The following is a 27,998-nucleotide window of genomic DNA, read 5'->3' on the forward strand; positions in this document are numbered from 1 at the left end:
TGAAGTTGTTTGCAGTTATGTATATACAAGCTGCTTTCATACCTTTGCACAAACTCCCATCAAGAAGAGCAGGCTGTAACTAGAACAGTGTGCTGAGGTGACTTACAACTAACCTTTTGTGGCTGGAATCGAAGTTCAAAATTGCCTTAAACTGCAGTTTTATGGCATTAACTCTGCTTCAAGAAGGCGTTTAAAATATCTTTATCAAATTTAATCCTACCCATTAGGGGGAGGGATAGCTCAGTGGTTTGAGCATTGGCCTGCTAAACCTCAATCCTTGAGGGGGCCACTTAAGGATTTGGAGCAAAATCCGTACTTGGTCCTGCTAGTGAAGGCAGGGGGCTGGACTTGATGACCTTTCGGGGTCCCTTCCAGTTCTATGAGATGAAGAGAACTTTCTCTGAGGCAGCAATTTCACTTTATAGTCAGAGGGCAGAAATTGCAGGATCAAACTTCACTGTGATATTAACTTTGAAACCCAGACGGCCCCACTCAAAAGGACAATCAAAAAAACTACAGCTGTGCTGATGGTTGTCAGCATTTTTAATTCTTCAGTAATGCAGTGACAGGAAAGGGGGGTGTGAGAGTGATATCTTCTCTAAAGCAAAGAAATAGGTCGGCCAGCTTGCTCACGCAGTGCTGCTCCTTATCTTCCCCCATACACTCTCAAATTGCTGTCCTAATATCTTCTTACCGCTCAGGGACATTTTATATTAGGAAATAGCTGCTATCCCCCACCCCCAAAATACTGCTGGCACTTTCAGCACCATTCCCTAAAACACACTGAGAACGTAGTAGAAAATGGTTTCCCACAAACTGTAACTGGGCTGAGTGGGGGGAGAGTTCAGTCCCTAAGGCTTAGTAGGGCCTATTCTGGATCAATCACACTGGGCCTTTGCCCAGATATCAGAGTGTAGGCTAGGAGAACCTGCTTGATGAGAATAGGAATTATGCTCCCAAAGTACTGAGTGGGAAAATGACTCCTTGACTCAGGCACCAAAGCAACCTGTCGGCTGGGAAAGCTGTTCCCTACCTCCCGGCACGGTGACTAAGTGCCTATTGCACGGGGAGCGGAGAGGCTCTGCTGGGTGAAACCAGCAGGCACAAGCTTCGGGCTCTACTGCCCAGCCTCCTCCTCCTGGGGCTCGCACGGGTTCCCCAGGGGTTGGGCTCGCGGCTGCCCCCTCCCCCATGTGTGGCTGGGGGTCACTGGCTGCTGGGGGGGGGGGCGCTGCCCCCTTCCAGGCCGATCGCACCGGGCAGTGCAGTGAACCCCCGGCAGGCTCGGAGCAATGATCCCGCTACGCCCGGGGGCGGGGGGGTCCGTATCCCCCGCAGGGCTCGCGCTTCCCCCGGGCTGAGGGGGCTGTGAGGGCCGGTCCCGTCCAGCGGGGCTCCCCGCGGGGCTGAGGGTGCTGGGGGGGTCTCTCTGCCCCCCCCTTCCCCCAAGGGGCTCCCGCCCCCTCGCAGGCCCAGCGGCCCCCAGGTAGGACCAAGATGGCGCCGGCTTCCGTGCCGTGTATGCCGTCACTTCCGGTGGGCTGACCCGGGGCGCCCCGACCGGTCGGCGGGCGGAAGTTCCGGTCGGAGAGGCAGGAGAGTGTGTCTAGGAGCCGGGGAGGGAGCGAGAGAGGTGAGGAGCGGGGCGGGTCTGGGGAACGGGGCCGTAGAGGGGGAGGGGAACTGAGCTATTGTGGGGAGGGGTCGGGGGGGGGGGGGAGAGGAACTGAGCTATTGTGGGGAGGGGGAGCCGTGGGGAGGGGTCAGTGGGGGGGGGAGGGGAAATGAGCTATTGTGGGGAGGGGGAGACATGGGGAGGGGTCAGTGGGGGGGAGGGGAAATGAGCTTTTGTGGGGAAGGGGGAGCCATGGGGAGGGGTCAGTGGGGGGGAGGGGAAATGAGCTTTTGTGGGGAAGGGGAGATATGGGGAGGGGTCGGTGGGGGGGAGGGGAAATGAGCTTTTGTGGGAAGCGGAGGGAGACACAGGGGAAGGGTCAGTGTGGTGGGGGGTAATGGCCAAAGTATTTGTGGAGGGAGAATGGGCCATGGGGGGGAGGGAGGTAGAGATAGGACCTTGATCTAGTTCAGAGACACACCTGAGGTGGGAGGGTGATGGCTGGGGCTGAGACACATCTCAGGAGATGGCAATGGGGGATGGAGGGGGGAGAGGAACCAGGGGAGTTTTGGGCTATGGTGTCAGGTGGAAATGGCCCCAAGAATTTCATGAGCCACATGTAGTGGGACGTGCTATTGAAGCTACTAGAGCTGCTCTGTGAATGAGCTGTGCAATCTGTGTGGGGTGTGAGGGTGTTGTACTATTGGAAATCGATAGAGGGATGTTGCAATTGACAGTATATGATGATATAGGGAAAGTTGTGTTTGCCTGCAGGCTAAGGAAGCACTTGATGGCTCAGGGTAGGGGAAGTGTAGGGATATGCCATGGGGATCATATCCAGGGAGAGAAGACATGGTAAGCACAGGGGTGGCCAACCTGAGGCTGAGAAGGAGCCAGAATTTACCCATGTACATTGCCAAAGAGCCACAGTAATACATCAGTAGCCCCGCCCTGCCTGCCGCCACCCGGCCATCAGCGCCTCCCCTCCTTCCCTGTGCCTCACGCAGGAGGCTCTGGGGAGTGAGGAGAAGAGCGAGGGCACGGCAGGCTCAGGGAAGGAGGCGGGAAGGGACAGGGCCTTGGGGGAAGGGGTGAACTGGGGCCAGGGCCTGTGGCAGGGGTTGAGCAGTGAGTACCCCCCGGCACGTTGGAAAGTTGGCACCTGTAGCTCCAGCCCCGGAGTCGGTGTCTATATAAGGAGCCGCTTATTAACCTCTGAAGAGCCTCATGCGGCTCTGGAGCCACAGGTTGGCCACCCCTGATGTAGTACTTGGAATAATGTAGGGAATCTGGGAGCTGGGTCAGTGCAAGGATATTGAAGGAGACAACTCAGAGAAGTTGGTGTAGAATGTATTATTCTGCCAACTGTACGCACTCAAAACACAGCACAAGGTAGCAAGCACCATAAATGACAGTCAAACAAGAGTCAGGTTTCAGAGTAGCGGACGTGTTAGTTTGTATCCGCAAAAAGAACAGGAGTACTTGTGGCACCTTAGAGACTAACAAATTTATTTGAGCATAAGCTTTCATGGGCTACAGCCGAAGAAGTGGGCTGTAGCCCACGAAAGCTTATGCTCAAATAAATTTGTTAGTCTCTAAGGTGCCACAAGTACTCCTGTTCTTTCTTCAAACAAGAGTGTTGATCATAACCCAGTAATCAATGAGGAGGCAAGGCAGGAGAGAGAGGTGTGTCTGGATGACATTTGAGATCAGATACACAATTGTTCCAGAGCATAGGAGTGGCAGAGGAGAAGACTCTGGTATTGATTGGGTAAGAGACCAGAAAAAGGGATGAGAGAGAAACACACTAGGAGGCTTTAGGGAGGTGTTGGGGATCCATTGAGTGGGGGCTGCGTTATAGATTATCATGTGTGAAGCACTTTTCTGGGTTTTAGCTAGGGGATATGATTGTTTTTATTGTATAGTAGAAAGGATTGGATTAATTAGGGAAGATTGAATTGCTTTGGATAAAATAAGAACTGATGCAGGTTGTTGCCACAAGCTCAGAGTGAACCTCTCCTGGCCAAATTCTATTAAGGAGAAAGTAAGGTTAAAAGTCATGGGGCCAAATTCTCCCCTGGTGTAATTCTGTTGACTTTGATGGAGTCACATGAAGGATGAATTTGGCTCAGTAGGTTTTAAAACTGCAGGCTATCTTATATTTTTGTCTTTTGTGACATTGACACCTCTGGAGTTGAGTGAATCCAGGGCTTACACTCAACTTGATGGCATTTCTCTGACTGCATCTGACATAACTTCTGAAAACTGTATCTGATCAATTCCAAACTTTCAGGGAATGTTTTCGGTATCAATGGGCTGAACCCTACTAATTTTGGTGGGGATCAGAAAGCCGGAAAAGCCTGATTTCCACTAAAATCCAGCCTACAGACTGCCCATTTGGTGCTGTAGGCAGGGCAAACTCTCTGGTGTCTTCTGCTGCTACCCACACACATCACAGGCAGCTGCTTGCATTTCATTGGCAATGTAAGCTGAACTGTGCACCCATTCAGCCCTCCTGAGCCTGGCCCCTTACCCCTCAACTCTGTCCAGTTCCTGCCCCCCCGAGGCACCTCACCCCCAATTCTAGCCAGCTTCCCTCCCTCCCTCCCCCAGCTGGGCCCCTCATCCTCCAATTCTGGCAACCCACGTCTCCCACCCTGCTTGCCAGCCTTCACTTACACTTAAGTTGGCTAACACATAGAGTTTGGCCTACTTGAGCAATGAAGTGTGCAGCTCTTTAATTAATAATAATAATTAATGCATTTCTTATCTTTGTTACTGATAAAACATGAGACTTTTAGAAAGGAAAAACTATTCAAAATTTCATTTACTTTTCAACATTTATGCTATTTATTCCCCTTCACACCCCAGCCCCCGCTATTTACCCCAAAGTTGGACTTTGAAAATAGACTGGTCAGTTTCTCCTTTCATTTCTAGTCCGGTTTTCTCTCAGGTCTCATGTAGGAGCATAATATGCCAATGACTGAGTGATGGCTACTCCAAGGGGCTGCTTAAATTTAAACAAAAAGCCACATTAATTGAAATTTCCCAAATCTTGCAAAGGTTTCTTTTAACATTTGTGTTTTTTTTTTTTTAATTTACTTTTGATTGTTTTGCATAAAACACGTTTTGGGGCCTGTTGGAGTGTCCCTTAATATCTTGTTTCTGTGGCTGCTTCTGCACTAACTGTGAGGCATAAATGCTCAAACGTTGGGGCAGTGGGCTATTTTTATGGCATTTCTGACCCCACTGAAACCATAGAGCACTGGAGATCTTAGGAGAGTGTTCCCTGGAGGTTCCCAGCTCAGAGAGGGTTGAATATACTGGGTGCTTCTCTGAACTGCTATACCATCTGTTAGCCCCTCACAGCCTGTGTGAGCAGAGTGGGGGGAAGGGGGGGGATTGGGGAATCAGTTCTTATCCAATATAGGGAAAAGGGAGCACATTTTAACTAATCTATGCATCCATCTTAGGTTCTTGTAGGGCCCCCATTTTCATAGTACCTGAGTGCCTCACATTCTTGAATGTACTCAACTAGCGGCTAGTCTCAGGACAGGATAGGCTATGCTGGACAGAGAGACTCTGCTCTTTGGGGCTGTCGTCTTCTACCTTTCTGGCAAGTGCTGTTCCTCCCCGCTTGTTTCTCTGAACATGGGAAATGCAGTAATATGTGGGTTCTGTCTCTGCAGCTGGTTAGGTGGCATTTGGGTGCCAGATCTGATGAGCTCGTTCGTCTAATATTTGATTACAGTCTGAAAACATGACTGTTTGTTGGTCCGTGAAACTAGTTTGGTGGATCTGGGTTTAGTTTCTGTTGGGCAGGTTGCCACATCATCAAAATCACTGGCACGGTTGGCGGTGACTGGCACCCATCTGGGCAGTTTCAGCAGAGAGGGCAAGGACTTTACTGGGCCATGGAGATGGCGCTCCCTCCAGGCTATAGCTAAGGGACGCTGGCGGGACAATGCAGGGAAGTGCCCCGTGCCCATGCTGCACCCGTTCTGTGGCTGGATACGATATCGATGTCCAGGATTGTCAATAACTGGTAAACTTGCTTGGCGAGGTTAAACGTGCTGGCAGTGTTTGCCTGCTCTTTGAGGTGGGCGTGATGGTGATTGTATTAACAGATGCAAAGAAGATTTTGCAGGTGATGTAGCTGTAATGCCAACAGATGAATGTTGCTTGTTTTCTATCCAGCTGGGTCTGTGGGCGTCGCTCGGTAACAAAGGGCTGTCTGGTTTATTAGCATTGCAAAATGTGTGTCACTGGTCTGTTTGAAAAGCTGAGGGCTGCAGGCAGAGCTTGCCTTTGAGACCTTTTCTGTTGTACCTCCTCAACATGGCTCTCACGACAGCCAGGGAGGTATGCTGAGCCAGAACTGGCCCTTGGCTCCTCCAATCCCTGCATTGTTACCAGTGAGATCAATAACCTTGACCTTAAGGTGCAATGAACAGAAGCAAGAGTCAATTTTCACCATCCAATCAGCCGCCCATAAGTGGGAAACATTCACTGATTTCTGACTCCCGAGCAGCCAGGCTTGAGCTGAATCTGTTCTGTCGCAATGAAATATGATTGGATGGTGCTCCCAGAGATATCCTCCCTGCAGAGCCTCCCAAGGCCCTTTGGAGGGTGCTGCACAGAGCCCTGGTCTGGGCAGGAACGGAGACACAAACCCTTGCCATGAGCTGACAGGCAGTGATCGGCAGACGCAGAGTTCGGGGATTATTAAGGTTGCAGCTATTGGTGAGATGTCCTCAAGGGAGAATAGAGATGATGAAGCCCAGGACCTGCTTCCTATCCTCACTTCCAACACTCCCCCGCCCCCCAAAAAAGCTTAATTCAGAAGTGCTGTTCGCTGCGTCCTGGCTTTGCAATTCATCACGTGCACATTCCCCTCTGTATGAAGAGGCAGGAGCTTTGAAACTAGTTCAGTATGAGCTCTCTTGCCTTTCCTGAGCTAAGCCTGGAATTCTGCTCCACGTCACCCTCTCTGAGCATCCCTGGGGCGATGCATTTTGGGCTGTCCACTCAGGTCAGTCTAAACCCTGGGTTGGTTTAGTCTGGGGACCTGTAAGCGATCTCCTGACTGCTGACGCTGCAGTGTGTTAGTCAATATGTGACCAGCATGCGTGACGTTCATGTCTTGGACGGCACGTATGTGCAGGGTTCATTAGGATGGCGATTGCAAAGTTCACTTCCTTTTTTGTGCATGTTTATTTCTTGTGAAAGCTGCCCAGTTGAGAGCCCCGGAGACCAGATCCCTGTTAGTCCAGGCAGGTACAAACTTCTCCTGTGTCCCACAATGTGCCTCACCCCCATCCTGAAGGGAGCAGCCTTAGGGGAGGAGGAGAATGTTGGTTCCATGGCCCATTACGAACTGAACTGAGCCCTTCAACTCCTGTTCCACACAGGCCTCAGTGGACAGCCATCGGACGGCAGCAGCTTCCAGGCACCACTGTGCTGAGCTGGCTTTGAGCTGGTGTTAATCTGTCAGTACCAGCCCCATCTGACCGCCAGCCCCTCAGACTGGAGCTGGGATTTGCAACTTGATTTTGTCTCTCTTCCCTGCAGGTGCCAGCTGTTGGAGTTCCTTTCAGTGTATGTGTGGTAACAACATGTCTGTCCCCCTCCTTGCTGATGCGGTGACTGTTTCAGGGGCAGAACGGGAGACTGCAGCGGTAAGGCTGGTCTCTGCTGTGTCCATCTGCTGTAGCCTCGGCTGATTAGGGAATTAACTGGCCTTTTTCTTTACCACTGTCCTTATTAAATGCAAAGGGGATGCTGTCCTCTAGCTCAGGCCCATCTTGAGATAGTGATGCGCTCGGATAGTGATGTGTCTTCAGCTCTTGACATTAAAAACTCACACTGCTGTTTGTGTAGGGCCTGTACAAAACCAGTGTGCTCTCTTGTACCTGCTGGGAACAAGGAACTAGCCCTGCTTCGCTGAGTTGTGCTGGCCCTATTGGTGGTGTTGCAGCACGAGCAAGGAAGGAAACGAAACAGCCTTATTTCCCTTCTTGGAAGTGGAAGCTGCCAGTTTGACAGCCCTGGAGCTGAAATCCTCTATGAGCCATCCAGTCCCCAGCGAGAAAGCCTTGCCAATTTCAGGTGTCACTAGGAACTGGGGTGAGGGGTTGGATCCATGTTTGCTCAGTGGAAAAGGATAAAACTGGAGGAGGAGGAGGAGCTCTCTCCAAGCCTCTAAGAGTGGATTAGTGATTACTGATATTTATAAGGTGCCCACCGCTATCTAAAAGCTAACAGTGAATAAAGAGTGGGGTCGGGGAGGTTTTCAGAGGCACAGAGTGCAGGTAAGTGCCCAACTCCTGGAAAGTCAATGGGAGTGGGTGCTTAACTCCCCTTTGTGCTTTCAGAATCTTCCCTGCAAAGTTCCAAAGGCAAACCCTGCACGGGCACCTTTAAAGAGAACCCTTTTGTTTCCCCCAAGGCAGCTGTTTAGATTTGGTCCTGCTGCAGAATCAGTAGCTGGAATCTCCGGGGGCCCAGGCAGGGTCACCTCCCGAGAGCACACATTGCTAGAGGGCTGTCTAGTCTAGTTTTAAAAATCGCAAGTGATGAGATTTCTGCCCCTTCCTTAGGGCGAGTGTAAATCACTGGAGAGCACCAGCCCTCAAACCTGCGCTCTCCAGAATGATTGGGTAGGCACACTAGTGACAGGTTCAACAGCCCTGGTCTAGGCGGTTTAACCAAGAAGACAGCTTGACATAGCCAGTGCCCATGAGACAGGTGGTGATAAATAGATCCTATAACACTAAATCTGTGTGCCTGTCCCAACTCCGTGCATCATTCTCAGATGGTCTAGATAATACTTAGACCTGCCATGAATGCAGGGGACCGGACTAGATGACCTCTCGAGGTCCCTTCCAGTCCTATGATTCTCTAAGGCACAGGGACATGTCATTAGCTTGGGTAATTCCTGGTCGGAGTGTTGCATCTGCTTTTGTTTGTGACTGAATAGCCCTACACAATGCCCCACATGGCTGCTTTTTAAATCCCAGACCTGCCTCACCACCAATTCACCAGCTGTTGTGCTGGCTAATACCTTTGTTTTCTCCTTAATTTAACAGGTCATTTTTTTACATGGGCTTGGAGACACAGGGTGAGTATTTCTGGAGCACTGGCCCTTGTTGTCTGGCTGTAAAGTGGTACAATACTCCTAGAATCCATGCTGCCTGCTTTCACTAGGATTGTTTGGTAGCGGCACAGAGCAGAGATCAGGCAGATAAGCCTGTTGGATCTGTGTTATTTAACTACATGGAACTTGCTTCACGGCCTGTCTGGCAGGGGCATGGTACTGCTCCTCCCCAGATGGAGAGGGGATGGTAATAGCCTAGCGAGTGCAGCAAGTTATGATCCCATGACCCTAGTGTGGGCATCTCTGGCCAACAGCTGTCTGGATTTCAGCTTTAATATTTGTGATTTCCAGCGGCCTCACAACATTCTGCTCTCCTGGCGGGAGGATTTTTTTGAAGGCTAGCGAAGTATAATTTGTTTTTCCATTACCCTGGGTGGGGGACGGGAATAAATTCTGTGCCTAGGCAGGTGCTTTATCATTCATCGTGAGAGGCTGATTTAAGGTAACCGAAGGCTGCTGCATACAGAGAGCCCCTCTCTCTGCAGAGCGCCTTCCTCTCCGATACCAACACCTCCTGACTAGCCATTAAGCTTTGTGTGACGTTTGCTGTAGGTCTCTCTGCCTAGCTGTGCAAGAGACGGGCATTTGAGAAGCTCCCCCTGGCTTTGTGCTGCCGGGGTTGATACATCATGGTGCTTAGGCAGGGAGATTGATGGTGTGGCCAGCCTCTTCGTGAACTACTGCCAGTGCGCTGAGCAGAATGGATTGGGACCCCTGCTCCAGAGCATCTGCCCCTCCTGAGGTGGACAAGAGGGTACCCAGCTCTGGCTCTATAGGGATGACATGGCGGTGATGGAGTGGGGGTGCCAGTATGCAGGGTGGTACCTTGCCTCACAGTTTGTAGCATGCAAGGCTTCAACTGTCTCTTTTCTCCCCTGTTAGGCACAGCTGGGCTGAGGCGCTATCCTCCATCCGACTCCCATATGTGAAATATATCTGCCCTCATGCGTAAGTATCACCTCTGCCCCTGAGCGGGGGAAATTCTGAAACAATCTGCTAGTTAGTGGGGGGAGGATATCTCACCGGGTAGTCACTGTCCTGAATGGAAATTAGCATTGGAGCCTGTCCCGCTCTGCTGCTCCCAGGCAGGGCTCACCCCTCCCACTCTGAGCTGGCTGGGACGGGTGGTGCTATCACTGGATGTGCTGCTGTTCTGGTCACGGGGGCAGAGCTGGTGGGCTGTAGTGTTGTTCCTTTCCTTTGCCCCATCATCTCTTCCCACTTCCCCTCCTTGCTATGGACCTTTCCCCTAGAGTTCCAGCAGGGGGAACTTGTCTTTCCCCTAGTAGATCACAGTGATGGTGAAGCTTTCAGAGGGCGCTGACTGTGGGATGGGCTGCTAGGTTGAACACATGGCACCCAAACCTTGTGTGATGGATCTGTGGCCACAGGCAGTGGTCACCGGTTAAGCCCCATGCATACAGAGCAGCTAAAGGAGAATTGGTGTCAGCTGTGCTGGGATGAGGACTCATATCCTCTGTAGGCTGCAGCCACTTGAGGGCAACGTGATCTCTGTCCCTGGCGGTGAATCCAGCCGAGGGTGAAGTATGCACACGCTAGCCAGTGCCTGTGATGTGCCAAGTCAGCGTCACTCTCATGACCGGCCACGTCCCACTAGAGCGCAAGGCGAGCTCTCCTCAGCTGGGCACTTGGGAAGGAGGAACAAGGGATTCTAAAACAGCCAAGGAAAACGTCTCCCCAGCTCTGCTGGTAGCTGACTGCCTTCCCCTCCAGAGTCCAGGGAATGTCCCCCCGTCTCTGTTCGAGAGGCAGATAGTTGGCTTCCAGGCACAGCTGTGTAATGAGTGAGATGCTGCTGCCCAGGGTCTGATTTCCTCCCTGTTGTGCTGCTTAGCTGTTCCCTGTGGCTGCATTGAGCAGCCAGAAGCACAGGGAGCATCGGCCTCGGGTCCCTTCTCTGAGCAGGCCAGGTCAGTCTAAAGCAGTAGCGCCTGACGTGCCCTGCGAGGCCCTGGCACTGATGCCTCAGCAGCTTCTGTTTTGTTAGCAACACAAATGTGCACTCACCCGTCCCGGGGAAGCACCGGAGCAGCGTCCTAGTGAGCAGAGACCCTCCGTTCCTGGGCGTCCCATCCTAACGGGACAGGAGCGAGCAGTTGCTGCCCTGTCAGCATCTCCCCAACTCAGCAGCAGAAAAACAAAGGCAAGAGTAGAGCCAGTCCCCAAATGTCAGGTCCCTGGATGGGCTGCTAGGCAACAGCACACAACACTGCCTGCTCCAGGAGGGAGGCTGTATGTGCGTGACCTCTGCACATGTAACCGTGCCAGTGTTAGCCTGAGGGCACATGGGGACTCCGCAACTGGGGGAAGGGGTAGGCAGTGAGGATTGGGCATACGTTAAAAAGGGGAGGATCCCAGCCGGACATGGGGGTGCTGCATGTGGAGGGGGCGGGAGGGAACCAGATTGCTGTTCAGCCCCGGCAGGGTGGTTCCCCCGGCCCACCTGGATCGGGCGGGGGGTGGGAGGGATCCTTGCAAATGCTGCCCCAGTTCCCTGCCGGGTTCTCTGGTCCCTGGTGGAGGCGAGCGAGGCCTGGTCATGCCTCGCCATAGGCAGCGAATGTTTGTCTGAGCTAGCGATGCTCAAGGGACTCTAGCTAAATCCTGTTTCGCCCAGGTGAGCCTCCAGCTGGTGGCAGGATGTACCACTAGGGGGTGCGTCATGCTGCTTCATTCACTTGCTGCTGCCTTGTTACAAATTAGTCTCTGGTGCAGGGCTGGAAGCTTGTTGGCCAAAGTGCCTCTCTCGGGCTCGCTGGGCAGCCTCTCTGGTCTGGATCCCTCGGGCGGTAGGTCCAGGATCACTTTTCCTGCTGTAGGTCCCCTGCACTGGGACAGGCTCCCACCCGGGCTGTTTCGCTTGCCTTTTAATCTCTCTTTCTCTGCAGGCCCAGGATTCCTGTAACCCTCAACATGAAGATGGTCATGCCCTCCTGGTCAGTTCATGGGGCTGCTGGCAGGGTTGGGGGGGGGGGGGGTATGTGAGTGGCTTGTGTTACAGAGGGAGCCTGAGGTAGTGGCAGGTGGAATCAGGGGTCTCTCTCCAGCCACTCGTGGAGGAGAGGGAAAGGTAGGGAGATAGCTGGAGCCCCCCCAGGAGATAGGGGGTGGATGTATCTGGCCCAGAGACTCCCCTGTGCCATGGACACTGGGAGAGTGAGGAGGGGGCTGATCTCACTTGGGTTCCCTTCCAGGTTCGATCTGATGGGGCTGAGTCCGGACGCGCCTGAGGACGAAGCTGGAATCAAGAAAGCAGCTGAAAACCGTAAGAGGAGTGGGTCTGAGGGCCTTTCCCCAGCCTCTGTCTAGCCCTGTCTTCATCCCTTTTCCACCCGGCTCACCACAGCCTCTTGTTCTCCTGGAGGCGAGCAGGATCTATTCTCGCTTCTGCCTTTGCCTCTGCTCCTCCCGTCCTTTCCCTTGTCCCTCATCTCAGACTTTCTGTGCCTGTGTCCTCTGCCATGTGTGGAGAACTCACCCAGGGCCTTGCCCTGATTCTGCCCTGCGCAGATCCCAGCTCCCGTGTGACACTGTAGGACCCCCTGGCCATCCTGAGCTGACCCACCTCTCTCTGGCTTCTTCCAGTTAAAGCAGTTATCGAGCACGAGATCAAGAATGGCATCCCACCCAACCGCATCATCCTCGGGGGCTTCTCGCAGGTGAGCACTGATGGTACAGGCTGGGGCCGGGGACTTGGGTCCAGCCTAGCTGTCCAACAGGAGCAGCAGCATTGCCTGGATCCAGCTCCCTGGCCGTGTAGGTGCAGGGGGATGGCTGGGTTAGACTCCGTGACTTTCTCAGCTTCATTCACCAAGCAGGGGGACCTTGTCCTCCCGGGGCGGTTTGTGCATGTAGTTATACACCGGGCGGCAGTGACCCTGGCTGGGAGGAGGTGGTGTCACTTGCACTGGGAAGGGGGGGGCTCCCCTCTCTGGGTTGGACTCCGCTCTAGTGCATGGTCCTGTGCTTGGTATGTTCCAGGGCGGTGCCCTATCGCTCTACACGGCGCTCACCTCCCAATACCAGCTGGCTGGCATCGTGGCTCTCAGCTGCTGGCTCCCGCTGCACAAGGCCTTCCCTCAGGTATCGGCGCTCTGTCTGTCTGCCTCTGGGTCTGTTATTTGCTAAGGCACCATGTGGGATGTGAGTAGATCGGGAGTGGGGGGGGTGGGCAGGAAATGGGGATGGAGGGGGCTTTACTGCTGCCCATCACAGAACCTTCTTACTCAGCAAACTCCACCTGGGGCTGCGGACAGCAAGCACCCCAGTGGAGTCGGTGGCACTGGGGGTGATGGCACAGGTTGGCCGTAGGCAGGACATCGCATCGATCGCTCATCTACTCTCCAGCCAGGCATCCCGCCATGTCCTGGCACCACTAAGCCCTCTCCTTTGTGCTGCAGGCAGCGAGCAACGGTGTGAACAAGGATATCGCCATCCTGCAGTGTCACGGGGAGATGGACCCCATGATCCCTGTCCGCTTCGGAGCCCTCACCGCCGAGAAGCTGAAATCCGTCGTCGCCCCCACCAAGGTTCAATTCAAAACCTACCCTGGAATGATGCACAGCTCCTGCCCTCAGGTCAGTCAGCTGCAGGCGCAGAGGGCTGGGGTCAGGGGCATCTGGGTATGGCGCCTGAGCCTGCGGGCCGCACAACATGGAGCAGGTTGTGCCCATCCTCACGTTTCCTGTAGATGTGGACTGCATGGACTACAGATCCCAGCATGCCGTGCCCTGGTGGGATCCAATCAGAGCGCTGCTTGGCTCATGGTGGTGCATTGCAGGCTGGGATCTGTACTCTGTGAAGGCTGCATCTTTGTCTTGAAGAGGAGGGTGGCTGGGGCTGCAGTTTAGCTGCCACGGCTCTGGATCACGAGTCCGGGGTGAGCGCAATGGCCTTTGCAATGAGGCCTGGAGTGGGGGAGGGTGGCTATGGGCCCCGAACTTCCCTGGCCCCAGGAGGGGGGAGATGGTCCCAGCTAAGGGTGTAGAAGCCTAGATTTGAATGAACCTGCGGAGCACCAGCCCCTACTTCTAGCTTGGGGGTTGTTCCCTCATTCAGGTTGGGGGCTTGCGCTGCTCACTGCCCAAGGAGCACCCAGCTCAGGGGACTGTCTGCAATGGCAGCGTCTGCCCTTGGGCTGTTGAAAAGCTGGACCCAAGGCACCCCCTGCAGTGTCCTCCCAGCCCTAGGCCCTGCCCCTGAGGGACGCTCCTCTGCGGGCACCGGGGCAGCACCCGTGGGTGACGGGCTCTTGTGGTCTGTGTCCAGGAGATGATGGCGGTGAAGGAATTCATTGAGAAGCTGCTGCCCCGGATCTAAGCAGAGCCACTCGAGACTGTCGCAGGGAAAGGACACAAGGTCACCACCTCTGATCTTTCCCACTGATCCTGTCTGCTGCAAACGGAAGCCATGGCAACCAACCTCAACTCCAGTTGTTTTCCCTCCCTTCAATCCTTCCCTCTCCTGTCTCTTCTGCACCACGGTCCCTCAGGCGTGTGGGGTGTTGCTCCCCGGTGCTCCCTGAGTTGAGAGTGGAGCTGTTTAAGGTAGAGACTGTCCCAAGTCCAGGGTGGCCTTATCTCTCGCTCTCTTGTTTTTCCCTTGAGGATTTCGATCCCCTTGATTTTCCTGTATCAGACCCGGCTGTGGAGGTGGGCTCAGCACTAACTCAGGCTGATTTCCTTGGTCTCCTGGCTTTTCTCTCCTGTTACAGTATTAGCAGGGAGTCCCTCCCCTGGAAAGCAGGAGATATCTGGGATCTGGGGGGGGCTGCTGGCCCATGCTCCCCTGGGCTTGAGCTCGAGAGCTTTGCAGAGCTCCCTAGAAAGGCCCGATGACCCTGCTGTGTGGCCCAGCATAGCTGGGGAGCGGCTCAGTGGGGTCATGGCCTCTTGGCAGCTGCACAGTCCTTTGGTCTCCATGGCGGGACGATTCCGAGGTTTTTAAAACAAATCAGCCTCCCAGCTCAGGGGCCGTTGGTCCAGACAACGCTACACTGGGACTGTACCTTAAACTCTGCTCCCTCTCCCAGCAGCACAGCTCGGGGAGCTGGCAGCACACGTGGGTTGGAAAGTAGCCACCTACGTTCTCCACGCTCACCCCCCCCTCCTGCCATGTGCTTTGTTACACGCACACCCCACAAGAGGAAGGCAGCCATGCCCACGGGCTCCACACTGCGTCTGATTGTGTCTCCGCTGCCAGGGCGCAGCGGCTCAGCCGTTCTAGAGATAATCGAGGGATTTCCTTCTCCTTCTGTTGCTTTTTACAGTCTTCTCCGTTCTGCGTGCTGGGGCATCCCCGCGCGTCTGTCTCCTCTCATCGCCACGCTGTTAGAAGCTAGGCAAGGAGGCAAAGACAAATCGCTGCAGTTTACAGCCAGCTTCCTAGTGTATTTCCCCTGAGATCTGCCCTGGGTGCCGGCCCAGTCAGGAGCGTCTCTTGCTGCTACTCCTTCCTCTCACAGCAGGTCAGGTCAGGTGGAAGGACAGAAGGAAAAGCTCCAGCTGATGCTCTTGTCCTGGGCTCGGATAGATGCAGGAAGGAGACTCGTTCCCAGCCTCCTCCTCTCACCAGCATCTGCTATTGCCCACGTCAGCTCAGCTGTCTCATCGGCCTCTTCTTTAAGGGCAAATGCTGGAGAGCCTTTTCCCACTGTCCGGGGGCTGCCAGTCGCTGCTACGCCCACATCGCCCTGAGGGCTCTGCATGCTTGCCCAGAGGCAGCAGCCTGCTGGCCTGAGACGGGGATCGTCCCAGCAGGGAAGGCGAGAGCATCCCTAAGAGCTGGGGGTAGAACCGCCTGCATGAAGTCACCTGAGCCTGCCTTTGCCACAGGGGGCTTGGCCCTCTCCATGGAAGGCTGGGTCCTTCCTGCCCTGTTCAGCTGAGCCCCTAGTGCTGGCACAGGGATAAGGGGATGTGGCATCCGGTGCTGGCTGATGTATCTTGGCAGGCAGAGCAGAGGGACCCGTTCTCTCTCCCTCAGAGGATCTATCCTCCTCTCCCGCACCCCTTCCAGCTGAGGGCTGGCCTCTCCCTGAACAGGCAGAGGGTGTTTGCTGTTGAGCAGCACAGGCCTTCTCCCCCCGCTGCATTATCAGCCCCTTCTGGGCTGGAGCAGAAGTGGGGTCTGGAAATCAAGCTGTAAATGTCTTTTAAAGAAACCTTTTAGGCTAAGGGCTGAATTCCTTCTTCCTCCTGCAGTCGCTGTCTCCATCAGCTGAGACAGGCCCCCCACCCCCCCAGCATAGACTTAGCCAGCAAGGCTGCATGGGCTGTGGCTTAGCCCCCTGCATGGTCAGGGCTACAACTGCCCTGGGGATGCACTGGGGCCTGCTGTGAGCTCGCAGGGTGGAGTTGGGCTGGCTGTTCACAGCAGCAGCTGGGGTCTCTCTGCAGCCCCAGTAAGAGCAGGGCATTGCAGTGGAACTGACTCATGCCCAGCCTAATTGGGGACACACCCCCCCCCCGGGGAAAGAGCTGGGGTGCAGCTTCACAGAGGCAGGAGAAAAGAGGGCTCGACCATTGTCCATGGATGCAGCCGTGTATTCTAGGCTTGCCCAGCCTGCCAGCACTGCACAAAGCAATAACCCTCTCGAGAGACTCAATCATGTTGGACCCATTTTTTAAAAGATTTACTTATGTCGCTGCTTGCATGGGGGAGCTGCGGGTGGGGGGAGGTAGGACTAATTTTGGACACAGCCCTTCTGTTTCTCCTCCTCGTGTCTGTTTAAAGCTGCCCCCTCCCTGGGCTGAGGCCGCGGCAGGGGGAAATGCAGCTCGCCAGAGGTTAAATGAAGGCTGGCGGCTCTACCTGATTCTGTGACTGTGAATTGGAACATTCTGCATCTTGGCCGGCTGGGGGCCTGGCCTCACGTTCATTCTTATGTACAGTTTGGTTGAAAGTACTGGCCTGTTCTCAGAGCATTCCACGGAGCTGCTCTCTCCCTGTGTAAGCAGCAACTTCCTCTGGGCTGGGGGGCTGCTGAGGCCTCAGGGGGAGAGAGAAAGAAGCTTCTGTCCATTCCTGAAAATGGCTTTTAGTTCTCTGTCTTCCTTGGGGAGGGTTTGTGTTCCACACCCTTGGATATGAGATTAAAGAAAACATAAACCTCGCCTAAGCCGTTGAGCCGGTCTCTTTAATGCAACAAGATCCTGGGGCACAGCAGCTCTGTGCCACCTCGTCTCTAAGGCGGGAACAGTTTGAATCGCGCTGGCCCCTGAGGCAAGTCAAACTCTCAATGCATCATTCAGTAGCGTCAGTTATGAGCTGTAGGAAGTGGGAGCGGAACAGACAGGCCCCTGTGTTCCCGCTCGCTCCCAGCATTCACTGTAATAAACAACCCGTTGCCCCAGGCAGGCTTCGGTGAGTCCGACTGTCAGTAAGTAGCTGCCGTAGCCCCGAAGGGCTGGCGATTTTCCTGTCACGTACACGCTCTGTCCCACAAGAGTTAGTGACTAAGCTGCGCCCAGCCATTGAATGCCACAGAGCTAGCTCAGCGCAGTTTGACACAACGGACTCGTAAGCACTAAGCCCTGGCTCCTGTGTCCACCAGGCACAATAAAAATCTCATTTGGTCCCTTCCAGGCAAGGGTGAGGGAACTGAGGCAGGGAGCAAACTGCTCCAGGGGGAAGGGAAAGGGCAGTGCACAAGCCCCGAAGGTGGAAACCCCCCCAGGAGTGGGGAAGATGGTCCCACGCACAGGGGAATAGGACCCCGGGGGCAGGATGGGCTCGTGTATACGAAAATGCTGACGAGATGGCCTGGCCCTTGGGAAGCTGCAGCGTGGGTGTGGTGTCCTGTCCTTGTGAGGTAGGTGAGAGGGAAGGGCCCGTGCTCAGGGCCCATCTCTGCAATGAGGGAAGCAGCAGCTGAAGGAGCAAGCCCCTCCGTGCCAGAGCCCAGCATGGCTTGGGGGGGTCTGTTCCTTCTCGGAGGGACTCCACTGAATCGTGCGGCGATGTTTTAAGCTGTGCAAGTTCTGCTCAGCCCTCTGCTGCTATAGAGCCAGGGGCTTCCCTCCCCCAGAGGCCAGGCCAGGCCCTACGAGTGCCCCGTGCCATGAGTAAAGTCAGCTGCTGGTTAAAAGGTGGGAAAATTTCACTGGCCCAGTACGACTCAGGCTGGCCCCCTGGAGAGAAAGCAACTGCAGCTCCCCGGGGACCAAGACTCTGGCAGGCCGGCACCATCCTGGCTGCTCCCCGGGGCCGACGCTCTAGTTGTTGCTGAAGCCTGTGGGATTCTGCACCTGCCACCGCCACAAATCTTCACCTGCAAGACACGGAGAGAAACTCAGGCTGTGGCAGCCGCTGAGGCTGGACTAAACCAGCTGGGGGGAGCGTTGCTGGCTGTAACTCCAGGCCCAATGCAAGAGTCTTGAACCAAACCCTCTAGTTCCTGCAGGTGGCAGTGACTCTTTGCACCAATCCCTGGTGCCTCCCCCCAGAGCAGCAGCTAAGTGACCAGGACAAGGAAGAAGCTCTGGCGAGAGCTAAAGGAGGGTGGGGACAAATGGGCATAAAACTGAATGATGCCCTGCATACTCCCCTCCCCTGAGAGTCACTGGGAGGGGCCAGAGGAGGCCCAGATAGAGAGTGAGGGGTGGGGGTAGGTCAGAGCACACCCAGAGGGGTTGCACTTACACATCTTGTCCAGCCCGAAGGCAGCTTTCCAGCCCAGCTCCTGCTCGGCCAGGGCGGGGTCAGCGTAGCAGGCGGCGATGTCCCCCTCCCGCCGTGCAGTGATCTTGTACTTTATCTGAAAGGAAAGGAAAGCAACGCGTCAGGGGGGCGACAGTCCCGGAACTTCACCACATTATGGGCTGGGGGGGGGTCCCCGACTTCAGCACAAGGCACAGTCCCATGTAGCTAACGACCTGCCCCCGCAGACCTCAAGGCAGCAGCTCCCCCAGGCTGGAAGCAGGGACAGCTGCCCTGGCTGCCGCTTTACCAGCATAAGAGGAAGAAAGATGCCCTGGAAAGAGTTAGAGAACAGCCTGGAAAGCGTTGCTCATGCAGGGCCGGGGGCTTGGGTTAGCACCGTACCTCTCTTCCTGATGCTTTCTCCATGGCTTTGATCATTTGCAGGACAGAGTAACCACTGCCTGTGCCCAGGTTGTAGATCTGCAAGTAGGACAAGAAACTTGCTGGCTCTTGCTGTGCTCAGGGCCTCGGGGCCACCCACCCACAGCAGCCCAGCCCAGCCCAGCCTTCAGTTTCACTAAAGCACCAGGCTCCACCTTCAAACTGTCCTTGACTTCTGGGTGCTCCGCTTGAGACAATGGGGCCTGATTTCTGATGAGCAGCTGCAGCCAACAGGGACTGCGGGCACTTGCATGTCTGAAAGCTGGGGCCCCGCTGGGGCCCCGCTGGCTCAAGGTGGGCTCCCAAAATCAGGGGCCACATGTGAAAGCTGGGCCCTGTCCAACCCCACCCTGGCACTAACACCAGACTCACCCTGACTATAGGCTCTTTTAACGGACAGATAAGGGGCCTTACTCTCATTGCCCAATAGAGGGAGCAGGGCAAAATGCCTTTGCTTTTATCATCACCCAGCGCTAGGGGTGTATATAATTCCCCTTAAGCGACAGCCCCTACTTTGGAATGGGGGCTCAGGCCGAAGGAGCTGGCTCAGCTGAGCCCACGTTAACGTCGGTGAATCGCGGCTCTGCTAATCCCCAACACCCGGACTAGAGCCATTTCCTACCTTGCAGCCACAGTTTTCTTTCAGTTTCTTCAGAGCAGCGATGTGGCCTTTGGCTAGATCCACGACATGAATATAATCCCTGACACCTGCCAGGAAACAGGAAAATAATGCAAACCAGGTCAGTTATGGAGCTGCCGGGAATGCGCCAGGCAGCTCAGTCATCCTGGGCCACAGGGAGCAGGATTTAACAGGCACCATCTAACGTAACAGGGTTTAAGATAAGCCAGAAACACTGGGCAGCGCACCTGTTCCGTCAGCTGTCTTATAATCGTCCCCAAACACGCTCAGGTACTCCCGGCGCCCCACTGCCACCTGCACAAGGGAATGGGCTCGTGAGTTCAGTCTGCTCGTGTGACACACACAGGGAACACGTACAGGGGCTCTTACACAGAGCACTAGTTAAAGACAGTCTGCAAGGCGAGTTCATACTTGAGCAACGTAGGGCATCAGATTGTTGGGGATTCCCTGGGGATCTTCTCCGATTCTTCCTGATTCATGGGCTCCGATGGGATTGAAATACCGGAGGAGAATGGCATTCCAGTCCTGGGAGAGAGACAGCGCCAGTCACACACACTGCCTGGGAAGTGCAAACAGGGCCCCAGGAAGCCGCTAGAATTCTCACGGCTCATGCAGCACCCCCTTCCATCCCTCCCCACCACGCTGTTCAAAGGACCCCTGGAATATGAACACAGAGGTGTGAACGTTGCCTGGTTCGTCTACGCATCTCCCATCCATATCCCAAGCCTTGAGAAAGTTCTGGTGGGAAACAGAAGGCCCAGATTTCCTAGTCCCCTGGAGAAACCTGTAGGTGGGAATGGGTCACTCGATGGAAAATTCATCCCTCATGCAGGTTGCTCCCCACAGAAGAAGCAAGGGCCTTGGCCTCTAAACTCCACAGATCCCCACCCTTGTGGGTTCTACATTAGGGGGCCAGTATGTGCGTGTCCCCGAACTCCCCTAACTCCTCTGCATGAGCAGAGCCGGAGCTTCGGGGGGCTTTCAGCAGCGCTGCAGGAGTGGCTGATCCCCTTCCCCACAGGCTAGAGGAGATCTGTGTATGGAGGGGGGCCACGAATGCTGGGGAGACACTTCGGACTTAGGACCCAGCTGAGGGGAAGCCCAACCTACTTGATTCCTAGTCTCCCTGGTTCAAGGGTGTGCCCAGGGCTGAGTGGGTGCTTCTTACCTTCTCGGCCTTGCACAGGTCTCGGATCATCTCCTCAATGAAGTACTTGGATTTGCCGTAGGGGTTGGTGCAGCCCCCTACCGGGTGGTTCTCGTCCAGCGGGAGGTAGGCAGGGTCTCCGTACACTGTGGCCGAGCTGCTGAACACAATGTCCCTCACCCCGTGTGCTTTCATTGTCTGAGAGGGGAAAGCAGGGACCGGTCCAGTGCCGAGCCACAGGGAGAGCCTCTCCCGTGTGTTCGGCAACAGGAAGCTCTACGTACATGCTAGCGAGTCCTGAACTGCCCACTAACAACGAGCCCTTTATACAGGGAATGAAACAAACTGATGTATAGCCAACCTATCTGGGGACCAGACCACCTACCACTGAAATGCAGCCACTTCTGGGGTGAAACTCAGCAGCTCTTTAACAGCGGCCGCCAACACTGAGTACATGATTTGGGACAGGAAGTGAGGAATGCCGCTGCCAACTGAACAACTGGGGGAATTTAGGGAGGCAGAACAGAACTTCAAAACGTAACTGGGCCTAACACCCTGACTCTTTTACCAAATGTGCTGGGGACCATTAATAATCTCGCTCAACCAGACCCTTGGTTTTGCATCACATCCAAGGCACAGCACCCCCTAGTGCCATGCTGGGGTCAGTTCTGACTCGGAAGAACCATCTACTGACTCACTGCACCTCGGCGGTGCTTAGGCTTTCCTGAGAAACCTCCTCAGCGCTGCTGACCATAGCAGGCCAAGGCCACAGTCTAGAGAAGCATATTAATTTGACCGTGAACTGGGAGAAGAGATCCTGAGGTTTCTTCCCAGGCAGCCAGAGGGGCTTTTCCATCCCTCCCATTCTATCACACTAATTACCTTCCAGGCTTTCTCATCTGCTCTCCTGTATGCAGCTGATACCCCCTTGTTGTAATTCTGCATGGGGGTTGGTGTCAGCCTGCATGAGCCCCTACTGGACTGGAACTCGGAGTGATGGAGGGCACAGGGTTACCCCCACAGCTGGGCTTACTCCCTGGATCTTCACTCCCCATGATCACTAAGCGGGGCCCACACACAGCTCCCTGGGATCTCCTGGGATCTGTCTGCATCCCCAGCCTCATGTGCCTTTGAGTCCTTTGCACTGGGGAAGTTCTGGGTACTCCAGTGCCCTGCCTCAAGAGCTCTGCTTACCTCCAGCAGTCGAATGGTCCCCGTGAGGTTCACCTTGTAATACTCCAGGGGTTTCTGAACGGACTCCCCAACGGCCTTCAGCCCCGCAAAGTGCATCACAGCTGAAAAACGGTGCTGCAAGGAAACAAAGAGGCCAAGGGTCAGTGCTGGCTGGGAGAGAACTTGGGTTAATGACACCAGCAAAAAGCCCCTAGGGCTGGTTAGAAATTTTCTGTCAAAACTGTTTTCGACTAAACAAAATGTCTCTAAAAAAGTGTCTGCTTGCCACAGAAAAATTCGACTTTCGGTCAAAAGAACCCCAACACCTGAAAACCTCCAAATTTTGATTTGGAAATGCCACCATAGTGGCTCCTGGGAGTTGTAGTTCAGGTGCCTCATGCTCCCATTCTTCTCTATGAGCCATGTTCCCCAGCCAGACTGCATCTCCCATGGTGCACTGTGGCAAGCCAGCAAGAAGGGAGACTGTTGTGAGTCAGGGGAGGTGTACGCACCCAGCCCATAGAGAACAGGGACATGAGGCATCCAAACTACCAGGAGGCCCTGCTCTAACAGTTCCAAAGCCACATTTTTGGTTTGCATCCTGCTTCTGGCAGGAATTTTTCAAGTTTTTGATTTCTTTTGCCAGAAATGCTGAAATTTTCCATGAGGGGAAAAAAAAAAAGAAAAAAAAAAGACAATGTTCTAAAACCTCCCTGTGTCCCGTGGATACGTTTGTCTCGCTGCTCCCAGTCTAGAAACACCATCCTGCTCCCTCAGCACATGCTCCAACAGCTTCCCCCTGTCAGCACAGCACCTTGCGCAGCAGGAAATGCATATTCCCCCCTTCCCCAGCAGGATCGCCGCGTGCTCATGTGCTCACCTTCTGAAAGAGCTCCCGCAGAGCTGCCTCATCAAGGATATCCAGCTCCTGGAAAAGAATCTTCTTGCCCACAATCTCCTGCACACGCTGCAGGCTTTCGGGAAGAGTATCTCCCCCTGGGGAGACAGGTTATTCTGTAACGCCAGGAGAGATCAGGTCTTGACCATGGGCACTCAAGTGGGACTGAGGGTCACCAGGGGCCACAGGATGACAGGACAGAGCCCAGGGGGGCAGTGGCAGTGGCTCTCCTTACCTCGGATGGCATTGTGGAAGTTATCGATCACCACAGGGATATAGCCGGCTTCCACCAGCTCCAGCACGCAGTGGCTGCCGATGTACCCAGCTCCACCCGTCACAAGGATTTTCTCTGCCATCCTCACCTAAGATGGGATGGGAAAACCCATTGAGTGGGATGACAAATGGAGAGAACGGAGTGAAAGGGGCAATCTTGGGGGCTGGACACTGCAGTGACAGAAACCTTAGAAATAATTAGACAGATGGAGCATAGGAATTGCCTTAGTAGGACCCGTAGGTTGGATCATCTAGCCAGGATCCCACCTCTGACAATGACCAATCCCAAATCATTGAAGAGAGTAACCTGTCCAGAGGGTAACTTGCTAACCCAGGCAGCTAGACACCTAAATACCTCTAAAAATCTGGCCCTTTGTGCTTGTCTTATGCCCTAAATCATGAGAGTTTATCTCCAATCCCCTGGAATGGTCATCCAAGGAACTGCTCATTCTTTTTTGAACCCTCCTAAGATCTTGGCCTCATTGATACCTAGTGGCAATGAGTCCCACAGGCTAATTTCACATCATGTACAAATGAATTCAGGTTTAATTGTGTTGCCTCATATTTTAACTGATGGTCCTCTTGTTCTCATACTATGAGGAAGGGTAAATAGCCGCGCCCGATCTACTTTCTCTTGCCCATTCATTGATTTATATTCTTCTATAATGTCACCTCTAGTTTTCCCCCCTTTCTCAAAACTAAACACTCCTAATCTTTAGTCTCTCTTTCCAGGGCCTGATCATTCTCATCACCCACCTCTGGGCCCCTTCTGATTCTGGAAAAGGTCGGGACTACAGCAAACCACCTGCTCCATATCTAGCCAAACAAACAAATAAGCCCAGCCTCATTTCCCTGCAAGGGAGAGAGCCCTGCCTGACAGGAGGAGCAGGGACCCAGCTGAGGGTCCTTGGCCAGCTGCGGGAAGAGGCTCTTTCTGTGAGTGGCCAGCTGGGGAGCTTGAGGAAGGAGGCAGCAGAGTCAAATCACTTCTTCTCTCTGTAGTGGAGAGAGTAGGTTCCACCGAGGGGACGCTCAGCGAAGCCGTTCAGGGTGTAGCAGTCTCACTTAGGAGTCAGAGGTTACCTTCCACGTTTCCTAGTCTTTCGTATGCCCTCCGCTAGGTCCCTGCAGGGAAAGAGGTTCCAGAGAGCCGGAGCTGGGGAGGTCTCTGACCTGGCAGGAATGACTAAGTCTATGGGGAAATCCACCCTCTTTTGCCCAGGAATAAACATTAGCTGCTTGTCTGTGCTGTCTAGTACAGCCAGCCAGCCGGCCGGAAACGCACTCCAGCCTTCCCTCACACACAGGCCGCTCTGAAGCGCCAACAGTTTAGTTCTAAACGCCCTGATGCCAACCTGGCACAGCCTTCCTGAGTCATTCCTCCTGCTCAAGGAGGCTTCTGTCCTTCTGCTCTCAAGGGAGCGGGAAAGGCTGAGCAGGAGGTGATGCAAGGGGCTCCTTCTTCAATGGACTCTGTTAGCAAACAGATCCACTTTCTTCTGGGCTGGACAGCGTGATGCCCCCCATACAGACTATGAGAGTAAAAGGAGGCTGGGTGGGCTAAAGCCAGGAAATACAGTGAGGTCTGTCCTGGCCTCCCCGTCCCGCCTAACAGCACAGTCCAATCAGCTATCACCTGAGGCCCCAATGGAGGTATGTAGCTGCAGGACCTACCCATGACTCAGGTGTGTAAAGCACTCACTGGCACCTGGCACTCCCGGCTTTGCAACACAGGTTAAGTCCCTGCTATCTGCTCTCCCTCCCAAGGCAGTTTCCATTCTCCCTCCTTTTCAGATAGCATTTAACTATCCAGATTAAGGCTCCTCACACACCTAAGCACACATACCACCACCACCGGCATGGATTTTGCACCAATTCCGGGGTTACTAGCGTCACTTGCTTTATTAGGTTGTACAGTCCGTTGGTGGGAGGCTTGGCTAGCCCCCAAAGCCATCCCCTTTGCCCTATGCATCTGGGTGTTTAAATACCCCTAATGTAAATCGAGGCACCAGCCTCCCTCACAGCCTATGAATTGGAACCAAGCAGCTATTGAAATCCTGAGCTACCTGCTGGTGTACAAAATTCTTGCTTATTGACTCACATAAGCCTAAGGCATCACCATCTGCACGCTGGACTGGTTCAAAATAAGAACTGGAACCTTCGGGCTGACACTTCATGCAGGACATTGATTTGATTTCTTTTTCTAAGTCGTTTTACAGGAAAGGTCTGAAACGTGAGCTCAGCATCCGCTTTCAATGGGCGCGGCTGCTGGGAGGAAGGGGGTACAGCACACAGCACATGACGTCTGCAAATCTCCACCTGCCAGGTGCACTTTCTCCACCTTCAGCAAACTTCTCCACGAAAGAGGAAGTGGGTAAAAGAGTAACAGGGAAACCTGAACCGTCTGCAGGCAGCTGCATGGAGAGGACAGTCTTTTGCTTATGTTGCTATATAATAAATTAAGGGGAAGGAAAAAAACACCAAACGTCTAAACCAAATCCTCAAATTACATAACCTAATTTGAATATGGGGCCCAGGGGCCTGGGAGTAGGGATTCCCAGCTCTGCCACTGTGGGAATTAGACAGGTGACCGAACTTCTCTGTTCTTCTGTTTCGCCATGTGTAAAATGGGATAAGGGTAACTACCTCCCCGGGTGTCAGTTAACGTTTGTAAAGAACTCTGAGCTTAGTACAGCACAAAGGATTATTTCAGGGTGCTCCTGTTCTGTTTTTCTCTCCCACCTGCCTGTACAGAACCCTCCTCTCCCTGCCACACAATTCAATGATCTTCTTGCTGTACGAAGAGCTCTCATTTATACCTGGCTACCGACAAGTCATTTTCCAGACTGCCCGAGTTCCCACACAGTCCAAGAAAACCTCCCTTAGTAAAGCTACAACAGGGCCCTTTGCTCCCTCATGGGCATATGCAGTGCCAGCTGGTCCTGTTTACTCTGTGGGTCTAACTCCATTATAGGCCCCAGACCCGCCTGGGGGTTATAACAACCCTACTACTATTTGGCTGTATTTCTCACCCAGCCAGGCACTCTGGCCGCCTTGCAGGCCACACTGCTGCCTCAACCACCCTTAAAAGCTCAGTTAGGGTCCAAAGCAGGTTTCCAGTCTGTTCCCTCTGCGGGAGGCGATCACCCTCTACGCTTAGCTGGGAGTCTGAGCTGGAACCTGCAGCCCCCTCTGCACCGGGGATGGCAAACGCATCCCACTGCTACCGCTGCCTGAATCCCTGTTTCAGGTCAGAACAAAACTAATTTTCCTAGCAGGACCAACAGGCTCCCTGTCCAGCGGGTGTGTGAATGGGGCCACGCGGTCAGGCAGTAGGACTGCGCTGGCTGATTAGAGGGACAGGAGCCGGTCTGCCTTTCAGGAGGCGATATGGGAAGGTGAGTGACAGCTACACCCTGAGCCCCTTGCCGGCCTGGAACCTAGGCGGGTGTGAGGCACGAATGGCCTTGGGGATGGATCTGTCCTTCGGGAGGGGCCCCTGAGAACAGAGCCTCCCTGGAAAGGACCCGGCTGCAGCCTGTGTTCCCAGGGCTCAGCCCCTCTCTCTGTGGCTCGTGGGGCGCCGTGGGCAGCCCCTTCCTCACATGGCCCTGCGCACCCCCCCCCCCATGCCCTGGTGCCAGCGGTGGATGTGGAGCGGCAGGATTCGGATTCACCCCAGGATCCCACTTTTCTCACCACGGGTGTTGGTGCTCCGGGAGGGGCCGGACTCTATTGGGGCAGCCGACCCCTGCACTAACCGACACCCCCACGCTGACTAGCCAGGATCCCTGACCCCCATCACTAGCCAGCACCCCCCCCAACCCCTGCACTAGCCAGGATCCCCACCCCACCCCCCACTGACCCCTGCACTAGCCAGCACCCCCACCCACTAGCCAGCACCCCCACCCCACTGACCCCTGCACTAGCCAGCACCCCCACCCACTAGCCAGCACCCCCCACCGACCCCTGCACTAGCCAGAATCCTCGCCCCCCCACCCACTAGCCAGCACCCCCACCCCACTGACCCCTGCACTAGCCAGCACCCCCACCCACTAGCCAGCACCCCCCACCGACCCCTACACTAACCGACACCCCCCATTTGGCGGGGCCCCCGAGCTGTGCCCTCGCCCCCCCTGCTACCACGTCCCCGGCAGGGTCACTCACCGCGACGGTCTTGGCTCTTCCCGGCTCTCGCCCGTGGCGCGGCCCCTTTAAGAGAAGAAGCCCCACCCCGGGCCTCAGGGACACGCAGCCGCTTCCCCATGGGAACGTGTCACTCCCGCCCTCACGGTACGGGAACGGGACATGGCCAAATCGAGCCAAACGCGGAGCTCTGGATCAAACCACTTAGCTCGGGGCGGGAGAGACGCGGGGAAGGGAGCTAGACTGGCTCAGACCATCGCTGCCTGTGGAGGGAGAGAAATGACTTAGACCAAACCATTCTGGCTATTAAGGGGGGGGGGGAGAAGAGAAATTGGATGAAACCATTCCTTCCTCCGAAGGGGGTGGAAACTTGCAGTACTACACTTAGAACTGGGGTCAGGCCATTGTCCTGCCCCCAGGACTTGGCCTTGGGATTCCTGCAGCCTCCCCTTTGCAACGGGGTGGCAGCTGCATCCCTTGTGGTCCCAGGCTACAGCACAAGCAGGCAGGGCCATGTGCAGTATTGCAGCCTGGGGAACTGGGCCCTGCATGCTAAGCAGGGTTGCCAGTTCTGGTTGAAGTATTCATGGGGATTTCATCACATGACTATCTTTAATTAAAGATCATTTAATTCCTGGAGACTCCAGGACAATCTTGGAGGGTTGGCAGCTCGAAATCTGAGCCACTAGTCACAGGAGAGTAGGGCAAAGAGCAACCTCAACCACTCCCACTGCCAGAGTGTGGCCCCCCCAAATCTCTAAACCACAAATCAGCCTGGCCTGAGCAAAGGGCCCCAGCGAGGTTTTTCCCTAACCCCTCGGCTGGTTCACAAGAGATTTTGTATTT

At 54.6% G+C, this 27,998-nt stretch overlaps 2 protein-coding genes across 2 annotated transcripts; one reads left to right on the forward strand and one right to left on the reverse strand.

Moving 5' to 3' along the window:
• The first annotated feature begins 1,592 nt into the window (after nucleotides 1–1,592).
• Nucleotides 1,593–16,905, forward strand: LYPLA2 (lysophospholipase 2). Its single transcript, XM_065421713.1, has 10 exons — nucleotides 1,593–1,633; nucleotides 7,187–7,293; nucleotides 8,704–8,735; nucleotides 9,654–9,719; nucleotides 11,681–11,728; nucleotides 11,987–12,057; nucleotides 12,378–12,451; nucleotides 12,774–12,875; nucleotides 13,193–13,369; nucleotides 14,061–16,905. Exons 2-10 carry the CDS (start codon nucleotides 7,216–7,218, stop codon nucleotides 14,109–14,111), a joined length of 699 nt encoding a protein of 232 aa, XP_065277785.1. The 5' UTR covers nucleotides 1,593–1,633; nucleotides 7,187–7,215; the 3' UTR covers nucleotides 14,112–16,905.
• A 1,102-nt stretch (nucleotides 16,906–18,007) lies between these two features.
• On the reverse strand, nucleotides 18,008–27,197 carry GALE (UDP-galactose-4-epimerase). Its single transcript, XM_065421776.1, has 11 exons — nucleotides 27,174–27,197; nucleotides 22,969–23,095; nucleotides 22,716–22,831; nucleotides 21,857–21,970; nucleotides 20,684–20,860; nucleotides 19,927–20,040; nucleotides 19,743–19,809; nucleotides 19,498–19,583; nucleotides 18,837–18,914; nucleotides 18,435–18,549; nucleotides 18,008–18,063 (listed from the first exon to the last, which is right to left on the reverse strand). Exons 2-11 carry the CDS (start codon nucleotides 23,087–23,089, stop codon nucleotides 18,008–18,010), a joined length of 1,044 nt encoding a protein of 347 aa, XP_065277848.1. The 5' UTR covers nucleotides 23,090–23,095; nucleotides 27,174–27,197.
• Nucleotides 27,198–27,998: the final 801 nt, after the last annotated feature.

The sequence above is a fragment of the Emys orbicularis genome, chromosome 23, assembly GCF_028017835.1.
Source record: "Emys orbicularis isolate rEmyOrb1 chromosome 23, rEmyOrb1.hap1, whole genome shotgun sequence".
Taxonomy (NCBI): Eukaryota; Metazoa; Chordata; order Testudines; family Emydidae; genus Emys; species Emys orbicularis.